This window comes from Amyelois transitella, chromosome 18, assembly GCF_032362555.1.
Source record: "Amyelois transitella isolate CPQ chromosome 18, ilAmyTran1.1, whole genome shotgun sequence".
NCBI lineage: Eukaryota > Metazoa > Arthropoda > Insecta > Lepidoptera > Pyralidae > Amyelois > Amyelois transitella.
This window is the reverse complement of record NC_083521.1, coordinates 4,573,914-4,587,854: the sequence shown is the minus strand read 5'-3', so window position 1 is coordinate 4,587,854 and position 13,941 is coordinate 4,573,914. Positions and strand designations below refer to the sequence as shown.

Sequence of the window (13,941 nt, the reverse complement as noted above, 5' to 3'; positions counted from 1 at the left end):
AATCTACTCAATACAGCAGTACGGGATAGATAGCAACTTACCAACACACTGTAAAATAATTTGGCAATAATTTTACCGCACCAACGCCAACCCTTCTTCAGAAAATACTAATTATACCTACGAGTACATTACAGACTTGATACTAATATCAAATATGCAAATTTTGTTCGTATTACTATGCATGCATGTCTTATTAGGTACTTCTTCACGCAAATTGAAATCGAAAATGTAACAAAATAAATGGATGCAAGGTAACTTGAAGTAGTTCCCTTAAACTAAATTTATCCATAGTCTAAGTTCTATTCGTATTTTTCCTTGATGTACGTACATAAATATATAAATAGATGAAATATTTTTAAACACACATTAGAATAACAAAAAGAAAAAAAAAGAAACAAAGCCGCGGGCGAACTCTAGTAGCAATATTATTTATTTTAATAATGGCCCAGTCACTGACAAGCTAATTACATAGTTGCATCGATGCGCACTTGCGTAGGACTTATGGGACAAATGCCAACTTCTGTTTGTGCATATGTACTTAGAGAAATTGGCAAGTGCCTGATTTTATTTTTCGTACCTTTGATTTGTTTCTTTACTCTAGTTTCCTAGGGCTTTGCTCTGTTGTGGTAGTTAAAGCAACAACTTATGTGGTAACTAAACTTACGATGGAAAATAGTCACATACATAAAATCACACCTTTTTCCCGGAGGGGTAGGCAGAGCCTACATCTTTCCACTTGCCACGATCTCTGCATACTTCCTTCGCTTCATCATAACTAGAAAATAGTCACATAAGAATTTAACAGATTCCCTATGTATTAAACATAATAATGATTAAAAAAAATTGATTTTGCTTTCATTTGGTATAGTAATGAGAGATGAGATTCATATATTAAGATGTAACAAGCCCACCGTGTAAAATAATTCCATGTTTATGAGCCTTTGCCAGAGCAGTAACGTCGCCAGACGCAGAGGCTGCCGTGGACTCTGTGTTCTGTTACCATGTGATACTACCTATAAAATCATTTAACAAACGTATAAATAAAACACATAATAATAAGAGTCAAAATTTCTTCATGTTTATTTCACTTTTAACATCATCATGTTACACTCATTGGACAAATAACTGTGAACAATTTCAGGCATTCAAAGAGGTAGCAGTTTTCTTACTTATCACGAACGTTGTGTGTCCGCCATTTTGAAATACACGAGCTGTCATTTGCGGACACGGCCCCTAAACCTAAACACCGAGAACAGGTCGCGTATTTACAAAACGAACTCACTTTAACAATACACATTTGGAATCACATTCAAACTGCTAAGACACCAATATTATTTTCACGTAGCCATCTCTATTCACCTACATTTTACGTCCAAACCATCAAAATGCTTAATCTGCTAAATTCAGAGGTGAACAACAACGTGGTCCTATAAAGATATGATGCAAGAACATTCCGACCAACAAGCAATTATTTTACCACAACTACAACTTTACTTTCAATACTCAAGACTTCACTACAAAATTTTTATAAAATGTTTTTGACCAATGACAATCCAATCACAACACCCATATTGCCATAAAGAAAAGTGGCCCTACGGAAGCACGAGGGGGATATTACCATTAAAACGAATAATTTTAAAAATTAAATGTTATGCGGTTATTTACAATGATATCGGAATTATACTAACATACTTTTGTTACAACAAATGTCACAACAATATTTTTGTTACTAAACCGAAGAAACTTAAATAAAATTATGAACGAAATATGAATATGTGAAGTTTTTTAATTAGCCATTCAGTTTACACATTCACATCTCATCACCCCCCTCGTGCACCTTCAACAATCCTAAAAATTATAGCAGCTTTACAATGACGACGAAACTGTGAGAAGCTTGATGAAAAACGACGCATTCGCGCGGCTTTCTTTCGACGTGAGAGACTGTATAAACGTCATAGCACCCGTCGACATATGTATAATTAGAATAAAGATTGTCTGTCACACCATTACCAATTTCCTAACTTTTCTGTAGTAGCACACTTCGCCACATTTCAACACCAACATTTCCTTCAACAATATAAAGTGGTAGTTAAGCCATAAAAAAGTCAAATCAATGTTGTACAATGACGTATGATTGACGATGTTAAACTCATCACGTGACCAGCGTGATCTAACCGTTTCTACGTTATAACCTTAAAACTAGGGTGCGATTACTTACATTACGTTAATCTCCCTAAGCGCAGTCAATTCGAATTGATCTACAAAAGTACAAACAATAAATAACTAGCGCGTAAAATTACATACATACATTTATTACAAGTTCCTAAAACTATTGTTGTTTTGTATATTGTTATAAAACCAAGTGCAGGTACCGCATATGTGGATAAGCGTATCCGATAATTTATAAACTACCATTTGAATTACTGCAACGCCACTGTTGATTTAAATACTTATAATTTCTACAAATTAACCAATATGGTTAGTATTTACTAAAAATTTTATGATTTTGGCCTTGCGCCGCCCCTTGCATCGGTTTCACGAATTGAGAAAAACATTTGTCAAAGGCACTTTAATATAGATTGCGAGAAATACGCACAGTTTGACCACAATGCATGCAAAATCTGATAATTCTAAGACACTGTTCGGAATATTATCTGATCCAAGTACGCAAGACATAACTTTAAAATGGAGGACATCACCAGTGCCAAAATAAAATCAAGCCTATAGATTGATAAAAAAAATCTTTAAGATTCAGCATTTCCTATATTTGAATCACTATGTTTTTATGTATATTTAGAACGTTAAAGTTGTAAGAAGAAATACCAGGAATATTTTCCATATTAATAAACCATACAAGATTACACCAAATAATTTTTTTAGACTATTGAAATTACCTTTCAAAATATAGACAAAAAAAAATTAATTTTAAGATCGGAAACGTTGGTTTTGTTGGTGGGACCGGAAAAAATCAGAGGAATATTTTTTATGATTTAAGATGGACCCTTATTTCTATATCCTAAATATCTTCGAAACAAATTCTTAGAACATGTTATCTTATCTAAGTATATCATTTGTGACATGGAGACAGTGGCGCGCATTAGATCAAGACCGTAATTCTATACTAAGTTCATTGATAATGCGACTTCGAGTTAGAAATATTATAGGGCGACTGCAAAGAAATTACTGCTTCGTCTAAAAAATATTAGCTTGATTCAGAATTGATAATTTAACTTTTAATACTTCAAGGAATCACGAAGGTAGAAACGATTGTACATCGCATTGTATGTTTTGATTAACTCTGCTTTCATAAAATGGCCGTCTTCAGTTGTTTATTTATATTGAACATCGCATTCACTATAATCCATAACATTGCAAATTACAATGCACACTTGTTGCATACTTAACGATAATTATACCGATGCCAGCTCAAATCTCCGGTTAAGTAAATTTAGTCTTGACGAAAACTATAAGTCAATTTTATAAAACATGTTTTGCATCGCCTTTATAATATTTCACAACTTGATGTCACATATTTTCGGTACCAGATTAAATTCATCCGATATACAATAAAAAAAGGTTATTATTTAATCGTGAGGTCCAATTGAAACTACCACTAAATAGATGAACTATTATTATATTCAAACGTTGTAAACAGTTAGATATTTACGGGAGATATGTATTTTCTTATGAACATCGAAATCAACTTTGGCTGATATGGCTGTTCTGATACCCGATAGAAAATATTGTAAAATTCATTCTTCTGTACTTATTAAAGGAAATATTGATATTTCGATGAGATTCCTATTTCAATTCCTAAAAATTACTACGGAGCAAAGTCTGGGACAGGAGTCTAACGGCTCTGTCAGTGACTTTTATTCTTCTACGGATTTTTCTAATTCCTTATAATGATCACGCAGAAAAACACATAAGTCCTCTTCAATTCACCATGACCTGGCGTTAGTCTCGGGTACATCCTCACCTCTCCGGGTAGGAGCCCGAGGTGCCCCTATAGACATGATCCGGCCCTCGTAGAATGGCACGCGCGACTCCGTTTTTATCGTGCGGAAAACTATCGCTGTCCCATTTCACGTCATAATAAAAATAAAAATTGACGTCATAAAAATTTTACACAAAGCCCGCCTGCTCTCCGTCCACTTTTTACTAGTTACTAAGCTACTTTGAACCTTAATAAGGGCGAACAACCGAGTTATGGTAACGAGGTGGGATGGGTATGTAGCGAGGTAAATTACATATAAACTAAAGTCTATTAAACTCAGATAGTTTGATCATAGTTCACCAATTTAGTATCAGACAATTGAACCCTAATTTTGGTATTCAGAACAAACCAAGTAATGTTTGCTTTATTCACAACTGTTCTTGCGATATTTACCAAAATAAATAAAATCTAAAACCAATTGAATACTAGAAACGAATTTTAGCAAACATCAGCCATAAATAAATCACATAAGACTTGTTTTAGGAACATAAATCTTTTACAAAAATATTTTCTTTATTTGGTACTATTTCTATTATATTTGTCGGCGAAACGCGATCGAGAAGCATCCTCGAGATTTCATACTCATCAGACGTTAAAATCTAGTTTCGTGCTAACAATTGTCTAGTTTAGAATTACATACTCCTGAATATAACAATTTTAAACTTTCCTTCTCAACAATAGAAAGTATCAATTAATCAGTATTATATGTAAAAACAAAAAAGAAAACCTAATAAAAATCAACTGTGGCCATTATTGGTAGATCAAATAAAGCGCGCTTTATAAGAAAAAAAAATATAATAATTATCATTCTGCATGTATAAACTCTCGCGTCCTACATACTCCAATCTACATATATACTCCCAAAAATCGCAGAGGCGAGGGAAAAGGTATAACATAAATAACAACAATTTACTCTCAAAACTCGACAATTGTAAGGACAAAACAGAATGTGAAACCGCAACCTATCTCACTTACACTATAGGCAAGTACTTAAATGTACAAAAGAGAAATAAACCAGCCGTCAGCTGTTACACAGTATACGCTATTAAAATATAATCTACGCTTTCCTAATTAAAGCAATATTAAAATAACTCTGGTTACGTTTTGATCCATGTAGTATTGCTTGTATTTCGTTTATAAAATTACAAATAATCAATCGCGATGAGTTTTGATGAAATTTCGTTAAATATTTTCTAGCAGGAACGATTTCGATTATAGAAGACAGATAAAGCGGTGGACAGTAGCAAACCATGTGCCTTTTAAGGTTATATTAAAAAATGTGTGGTAAGTAATCGTTATTAGCCGATGGATTAATCAGAATCCATTTTATAAAAATTGGGAAAATAAATTTAGATTTTTTTTTTGTGTCACTGGTCTCATAAAAATAAAATATAAATTCTTTTTTAAATATATATGAGGAAGTAGTCTCTTCTGAAACATATTAACAAATTGCAACACAGACTCTCAGAATTTAGCAATAAATGCTGACAAATTCATAAGCAATTAAATGGGGTTCAAATGAGCTATGTATTTTTGTCATAGCTATTGCTAAGGAAGGTAATTAATTCTGACACTGTTTCCTTTTAAAGAATCTTTCAAAAAGCTATTGCGGAAACATGAGGAAAACCTTTTGTCTTTTACTTTTTTATACACTTGTTTATGCTTAGAAAATCAGTTACAGATTTCGAAATTATTTCCTGCGAGCAATTTTAATTTACGAAATTTATATCAAAGCGCATCTCACATATGCATCTACAACACTTTCGAACACCAGCACTTTACACTTTACTATTCATTCTAGTCAACAATATTAGTACACGAATGTATAAATTAATACCTTATGCAAACTCTGCCCAAAGTAAACAAGTATACAGGGTGACTTTTTAACCAGTATCCACATTTTCATAGGTTAATAACACGAAAAACTATCTTGATACATCTTTTGATCAAAAACTTATTTTTTTTATAAAGTGCCTATGGTTAATAGCAAAAGTAATTTATTAACACATCAGTTACTTAAGTAAGCTAAAGCAATTACCAAAAGCAATTTTACCAGTGTTGCCGGCCATTCGATTGGTTAACGTTTCCAAAACCTCTATCCGTTCATATTTTAATTTATTTTGACATTCGCGTGAGCTAATCGCTGTATAGAGCGGCAAAATGCGTCATTACTTCATCTTAACTTGTTCGAAAAACTGAATACTCATTAAAAAATCACTCTATATGTACAAGTTACTCCTTTGAAATCCATATTTTTACCGGAAATAAGATGCAAAATCAATCAACACTCGACATACCTACCATATGAAGGTTTACATAGAAATTGTTGACCATCAATCGAAGTCACCGCACATAACCCACTTCACAATTCACAATAACATCTACTCGTCACTACTCACACGTAAAAAACTTAAAGCATGAAGAAAAATATTTCAACTCTTTGACTATGAATGTCGAATTTGTTCCTAAACATATAGTACATAGTTTCATCTTAACATAGGCGTTATAACTACGTTATGAGGGCGCACTTGTCGACATTTCCATGGGAACGGACGACGGTACTTGCATCTGAAAAGATTGATATATAATTTTAATGTAATGGATGGTTTGACTTAGAATCTCAATGTAGAGGGTCAAACAAAATTGAGTGGCTTTTACCACGCTCCTTCGTCCCAAACCGCTTCTAATGCCGCAGCCAATCTTAAACATTATTCCTCTAATAAATAGGTAAAACTGATAATAGACGCAAACTTCACCTTATTAAATATGTGGTCTGAGAAAAAGCAGTCGGCGATGGTATCTAACGCTCGCTCGTCCAAAACCGCTTCTAATGCCACAATCGTAATGTTAGCTATTTAACTATATAAGAGACGAAAGATTTAAACTCACCTTATTGTTAGCTATGTGGTCCGAGAACACGCAGTCGGCGATGGTGTCCAACGCTCGCTCGTCCAACACTCGCTCGTCAAGCGCTCGCTCGTCCAAAACCGCTTCTAATGCCGCAGCCAATTCTGAACTCTCCGCGAATGGAGCGCCACCTTCCGCTAGGAATAACAATTTATTTTTCGTTATTTCATTTACGTATCCATAGGCTTTATCTAAGCTTCACTGTCTGTAGAATAAGTTGAAATAATATAAGCCAAACTTTCCATGTTTTGGGTAACAGACGGCCGCCTAATAAAAGGCAAATTTGTTGCCAATGCCCTGTCAAAGATCATCGAGACATTTACAAGTTAGAAAATATAGAAGAGGCTTTCTAGCTGGATAAAGAAATAAAACCCGAAATAAAATTTTCTAGCCTTGATGGGACTTTACCCATCAAGACTAGAAAATTTTATTTTATAAAAGCCGCGGCAAACCAGCTATCGGTTATAGCTGGTTCTGTGCCAAATAAATATTAATCATCTATAATTTTATTTTACCTTGATTAAAAAACTCAGTGAAGGCTTCATCTGGTATCTGACTGAGAACAGCTGGATCCAAAATGTCGTCGTGTGGTACTTGTTCGACTTCCACTTCTGAAAATTAATGTATTACATATATAACTAGCTCTGCCCGCGACTTCGTCCGCGTGAAATAGTTATTTTGGGCATCATTGAAGCCCTCAAGGATGAATAATTTTCCCCGTTTCTGTTTGCCACCATCGCTGTATTCTGATGTTTAGCTTCCAGTAGTTAGAAAAGGTCTAGTAAGTATGTTTAAGAAAGTTTCTTAAAAACTAGGATTACTTTTAAACCATTTCTAAATCGTTATAAATGTAATTGATTGACTTTTAAAGGAAATTTATAACTTTTTTTCCCATTTTTTGTATTACATTACCTAACTCTTGGCTGGGAACTATGATGTATTCGTTCTCGCTTAGTGCGCCCAACGCGGTTTCGTCTGAGCTGTCGTATGCCGACGAATTTGAGCATACGTTAATTTCTGAAACAAATATTTTAAAAGCGATAAAACAAAGGAACTATTTTGAATGAGAGGGTGCTATAATAACAAATTCAATATTACAAATAACACTAAGACTAAATATTTCGAGTTTGGTTTATAACAATACTGCTTTATCGACCGTGTCTGACCTCCGCAACCCTACAATTTGTAAATAAATGCGAATCTACATTGAAAGAACATTGAAGCGACTTCAAACAATATATCTGTGGACAAAACTCTCATTACCGACTCATCTCATGAACGAACATAATATGTATAGCAGTTGATACCTGAGAGTTTATGATCGGCTGCGGGCGGCGGCGGCGCGGGCGCGGGCTGCGCGGCGGGGCGCGGCGGCGCGCGGCGGCGGCGCTTGGCGCGCTTGGGGCGCGGCGGGGCCCACGCGCGCCCGCGCGGCACCGCCTTCTTGGGCCGGCACTCGCGGATCAGCTTGTCGTAGTTATCCTGGTCAATACATTTTATTTATAGTGACAAGCGCATCTAAATATGCTGAAAGTCAAAATTTAAAATGCTCAACCACTGTCACGCTTCCGTAGCACAGATTTAAATTCGGAATACTAACCTCCTTCCAAGTTGAGTTTGATATTGTAGCATTAAAAGCGGTTGTTAACATCGTACACAGTCGTCGTTCAGACGTCACATGTTATAAGCAGTACCTAATACAGATGCTAAAATTGTTGCAAAAAATTACAACACTCACCCTCTTCCAAGCGTGTTCCGCACACAACGGCGTCTGATCTTGCAGCGGTAAAAGCGGCTGTTTACATCGGCTGCCGCCCGCGAAAACCGCTGCACAGGACGCGTAAAGTCGCTGTTCTGTCGCCAAAGTCACATGTTTCAAGCAGTACCGCCCGCAAGGCACGGGAGATTCCGTACATCTCTCTTCGGCACAAGTGATGCCCGTTATATGTTCTAGGACACCGCTTTCGCCTCCAGACCAACCGGTTTCCCTATAAGATTAATAGAACATTGTAAAAAAATGCAAGAAACCATTTGTTTAAGCCTTTTGTTAGTCAATCTTAACGAGTTAAGACATTTAAATAGTTTTTGAAAGCTACCTAATCACAAACGTAAATAAGGCTATGCAACAGTGTTGAAAGTTTAAGGAAAAACCACTAATGGCTTTATGATAAAACAATGATTCGCAAAATGAATCATGAATGTGAATGGATCTTTACTACATTTGGAAATGTCTTTGTATACCTACGAGTATTTATAGTTTTTTTTGTTCATATAATAAATTTTTGTATTTTTTTTTAATTAGGAATTACACAACGCATTCCTGGTTGTATATGAAATGCCTTGTTCCTTCATATTTTGTTTGCCGCTCTGCTTAATTATACTTATAACAATCTAACAAAACATCACTTAAGCGAAAGATTTGCGTAAAATAAGAATAACTGGACTCTGAGGAAGATTATTATATAATATTTATTAGTTCCTTATGAAACAAAAAAATTATCCCCCGACTTATTCTAAGAAAGTATATGTACAACTTTAAACAGAACTTGCCTGAGTTGTCTCCGCTCCTGTGACGAGAGTAGTGAAGTCATTCCGCGCGTAGTCAGCAAGTAATTCACAGTTTGCGGCGGTAACCTACTACATGGACCCTGCTTGCTCACTTGTTTCTGTAATAAAATGTTTCTGTTAACTATTGGCTCTATATAACCTTGTAATTAAAATGCGATAGGTATGTGGGAGATTATAATAAATCAGCTCGCCCTGTGGTTGTGGGCGTTTTGAATAGGTCGTTATATTAGGTACTTTACAGTGGATGTCCTAATAAGCATTTAAGGGAATAAGAATTTTTATTTAGTCCAACAACCGATGATGGGTTGTAAGTCACCTGTTGGAAACACTCTAGTACCCTATGCTAATCGCTCTGTGTAATTACCCAGTACTGCTAGTTTGTTCACCTTCAAGACTTAATCGGAACTAACATCAAGATAATGATTCAGTCCATGTCTCAACTGATCATAGGTGGGGTACCTTCCTACTAAAGAAGACGCAACTGATACAACCGCGAGGACATTCAACATAGTTACATAAAAGTGCACTAGCATGACATGTGAATCAATTCAAGTTGAGTGTGTGTAAAAGTAAAATGTGGTAATTACTTTTGTCATTATGTATGACATTACATGACATTCTATGAACAAGAACTACTTGTATCCTAAATGGATTGTACTAACCATTACACATGAATAGTGACTATACACCTACTTGAAATATAAATTTTATATAACAGTATTCATCCTTCTTTTTAGTATGAGGTGCATCTATTACCACGGATCTGGCCAATCAAGATCCGTGGTTCAGGTTTTCTACACGAAGCGACTCCCGTCTGACCGCCATAAGCTATGCAAGGTAACCTTAACTATATTGAATCACTCTTACACTATAACAGCATTATTTACCTTAATAAGGCTAGTAAGAGCTAAATCCTTCTTATGATCCCCGACAAGCCGCAGCGTGGAATGCGCCCGCGCAACTTGTCTTCTCAAAGCGCTCCTTCGTAACGCTAAACGTGCACCACGGGACTCTGCTGCGGTCTCTTCTATACAAACTGGCCCTGTACCAGATTCTGAGAGCAGAAATAAATTTATTCGTATAACTTATTTCACGAATACAAATGCTGAATTATTACAGAACATGTGACGTGGAACAAGAAATTATTGATAGTACTAAATTAGGTACTTTAGTAATTAGGTAACAAATTTAGGTAATAAAATACGATTCAGCCCCGGTAATATAGACGCGCGACGCCGTTTCACGTCATAATAAAAACCGAAACTAGATAGCTTTTCGCGCGAAAAAAAAAACGGCGTCGCGCGTACCATGCTACGGGGGCAACTACAACAACTAATTCTATGCTATGTTCTAAATGTTACTCGTGAAGTCCATATTGCAATAATTATTACCAAAATCAGGCATATAGTCCTCATCACTACTGCTGTTTTCAAGAGGTAAAGTAAAGGAAGACTTCTGCCCATCAAGGGGTCCACACTGAAACATCTCTTCTCCCGGTGCATGCCACCCTCGATTGGGAACAGGTACAGCACGGGCTTGTGCCAATATCCGCTGTAACGCTTCGTGGACAGCAGGCCCTCGGCCTTTTCGAGGCTTTGACGGGGTTGATTTTCCTAAAATATTAAAAACCATTTATACTTTCAATACATAAAAATAACCTGAAATCGCCTGAATGTTATTCCTTTAAAGTAGGGTATTAAAAAGAATTATATTTCTAGAATGATTTTATGAATTACAGTATTTAACAAATCAAACTGGTTCTAAGCGATGGAACCTAGATGGAAATGGTAGTAGTTTTAAAGTTTATTTTACTGTTGGAAGAGTATTTCTTTGTTTGTTATTTTGTAACAGTTTTAAGAGTTTGTTGATTATGGAAACATAACTTTCAATTATTATTCAAACAACACAATTTTGAGATTTATACATTACTAAGAAAAAATACAAGTAGGTTGTTGGAACTGTGAACCCCTGTTCTGATGACTCTAAGAACAGGGTATGAAAAATCAAGGATCAATCAGACACGGTTGCATGCCCTACTACCAACCTATATTATATTTTAAGCCCATCTCTCAATTTTAGTCTTAGTTGGCTTTATAGTACGGGTAAGGGATGACATTATATATGTTGATTAAACTTAAAAATATTACCTGCTGTGGGAGTTTTCTTGACGGGAGCAGGTACTTTCATAGAAGGCTCCGCGGGAACTTTTATTACTGGTTCTGTGGGCTCAGTTTTGACAACTACCTTATTATTCTCAACCTTCTCTCTTGAAAGTCCATGTTCTCGTTTAAAAACATCTAAAAATGTCTCCTGTCCTGACTGCTTTGGAACTGGTGCAGTCTTGATGTTACTAACACTATTAATACTGTTTTTCAAAGAAGGGGGGGAAGGAGGAATAAAATGACTTTTAGGGCTATGAGCACTTGGCCTTCGCACTTCAGTCACTTTTATTTGGGGCTCTGCAACTTCAATCACAGATTGTGTCTTGCTTTTTGGTGCTTTGGTATTGGTATTTTTAGTATCTCTGTAGGTTTGAGACATATGCATTTGGGGAACTGATGTATAGTGACCGTTAGATATGAGCTCTTGTTTTATTTCAGTTTTAATCTCTCCATTAGTTAGTGGGCCTATTAGATCTAATTCCTTATCTGGGCTTTCTAAAAGTTTAGACTTAACATCCACATTGTCTGGGAAGATAAAAGCATCTTCAGTGTGACTTACAGTTATTTCACTTGCTATGACATCAGAGTCATGGAACGTGTACAATTCGTTGGGATCAATTTTAAATTTGGTATGGAAGTAGTTGTCGTTAAGGTGTGTTATGTATGTCTGATCATCCCCCGAGCTGTCATGCACAAACATGTTAACTTCGCTTGTACAGTTGCTTGGCACGCTCTCCACTGCCATTTTATACTGCGTGGCGCAACTTGCATCAGATATATTTTGTGAAATGCCACTAAAACTGTAAACAAATAATACATATAATAGAATAACATTGAAGAATTAATAATTTTCCCCCTTTTTTAACATTTTCCATTATTTCTTTGCTCCTTATAGTTGCAGTTGATGTTATATAGCCTAAAGCCTTCCTTTATAAATAGTCTATTCAACGCAAAAAGAATTTTTCAATTCGAACCAGTAGTTCCCGATATTAGCATGTTCAAACAAACTAACAATCTCTTCAGTTTTATAATATTAGTATAGATGTAAAAACTGTATCTCTAAACTATTGTAAAATTTAAATATACATAATTTTCTGAGCCTCAAAACCAATCTACTTAAATAACACATTGACATTATGTTCATAAATAGCATGTCCCTTGATTAAATTTACAATAGTTCCAATAAAACCTGTTTCAGTAGAGTTGCATATAGTTTATTTATATATCTGAATAAGAAAAAACCAATAGTTACCCAACATTTTCCGGTGTACTCAAATAAGACATACTGTGTTCATTTTACAACTTGTTATAAATTAATAATTCTGCAACAAAAAAACAATGATTATATTAGGATTTACGATTTGGGAAGTGGTTATGCTAGAAATTTCACTGTTGACAATATATAATGTGTTTTTATTACAATTGTTTTCAAGACAAAAATACAAATATTTTGCTTTTGGATTTCCAAAGTAAACTTGACAAACAATGACATCTGTCAATAATGCAATTAATACTGTATTTTTTATTACTTCGGAAGCTTGCCTATTACAATGAATTGAATTATTTTATACTCAGCGAATAACTTCCATCAAATAAAAAAATATTATAATATTAATTTACATGCCGTAAAATCATTTGAATAATTGCAATGGGACAACTTAACTCACATGAAACTGTTGAATATTTCCGGCACATTTTGGTCTTGTAGGACTCACAAATAAATTCAATTCACTAAATATGTTTAAATTAAATTAATTTGTACAGTAAATGGAATAAAACCTTCAAAATAAAACACCTTTTTGGCCAATAACATTAAAATAATGACAGAACACAGCAAATGGCAGCCAAAACCACAGAATAAAAAAAAATTATGTCGCGTTCTGATTACTTCTAATTTATGAATACTGAGAATGCAACCATAGAAAAATGTTTTGGGAAGTGCAAGCGTACTGAAGTTAAGACTCGTGTGTCATCAAATCCCCAAGACTGGGTAAATGCCGCAACGTCTTATCACGCAACACTTAATATAAAACTCTAATATTTAATGACTCTCTGAGTGCATAAATTCAATAAAATAAAATAAAAAATATTACAGGTGTAATCTACCATTTTTCAAGGTACTAATATTGGTCACATTACAAGTCCATTACAATACCATAAAATCGGTATAGATTTTATTTTATTCAGATTAAATTTGTGAGTATACAGTAAGGTACATAGATACCTTTGTATTGTAGCAGGAACGATAGTTCGGGCTCAACCGCAGAAGATCTTCTCTTTGTGGCGATCGAGCCCAAATCATCGCTC

At 35.0% G+C, this 13,941-nt stretch overlaps 1 protein-coding gene across 1 annotated transcript; it reads right to left on the bottom strand.

Moving 5' to 3' along the window:
• Window positions 1-3,266: 3,266 nt before the first annotated feature.
• LOC106130273 (INO80 complex subunit D) lies at window positions 3,267-13,472 on the bottom strand. Its single transcript, XM_013329085.2, has 12 exons — window positions 13,302-13,472; window positions 12,887-12,956; window positions 11,620-12,434; window positions 10,864-11,085; window positions 10,360-10,526; window positions 9,455-9,570; window positions 8,643-8,892; window positions 8,212-8,386; window positions 7,817-7,921; window positions 7,420-7,515; window positions 6,887-7,041; window positions 3,267-6,565 (listed from the first exon to the last, which is right to left on the bottom strand). Exons 2-12 carry the CDS (start codon window positions 12,916-12,918, stop codon window positions 6,512-6,514), a joined length of 2,187 nt encoding a protein of 728 aa, XP_013184539.2. The 5' UTR covers window positions 12,919-12,956; window positions 13,302-13,472; the 3' UTR covers window positions 3,267-6,511.
• Between the last annotated feature and the right edge of the window lie 469 nt (window positions 13,473-13,941).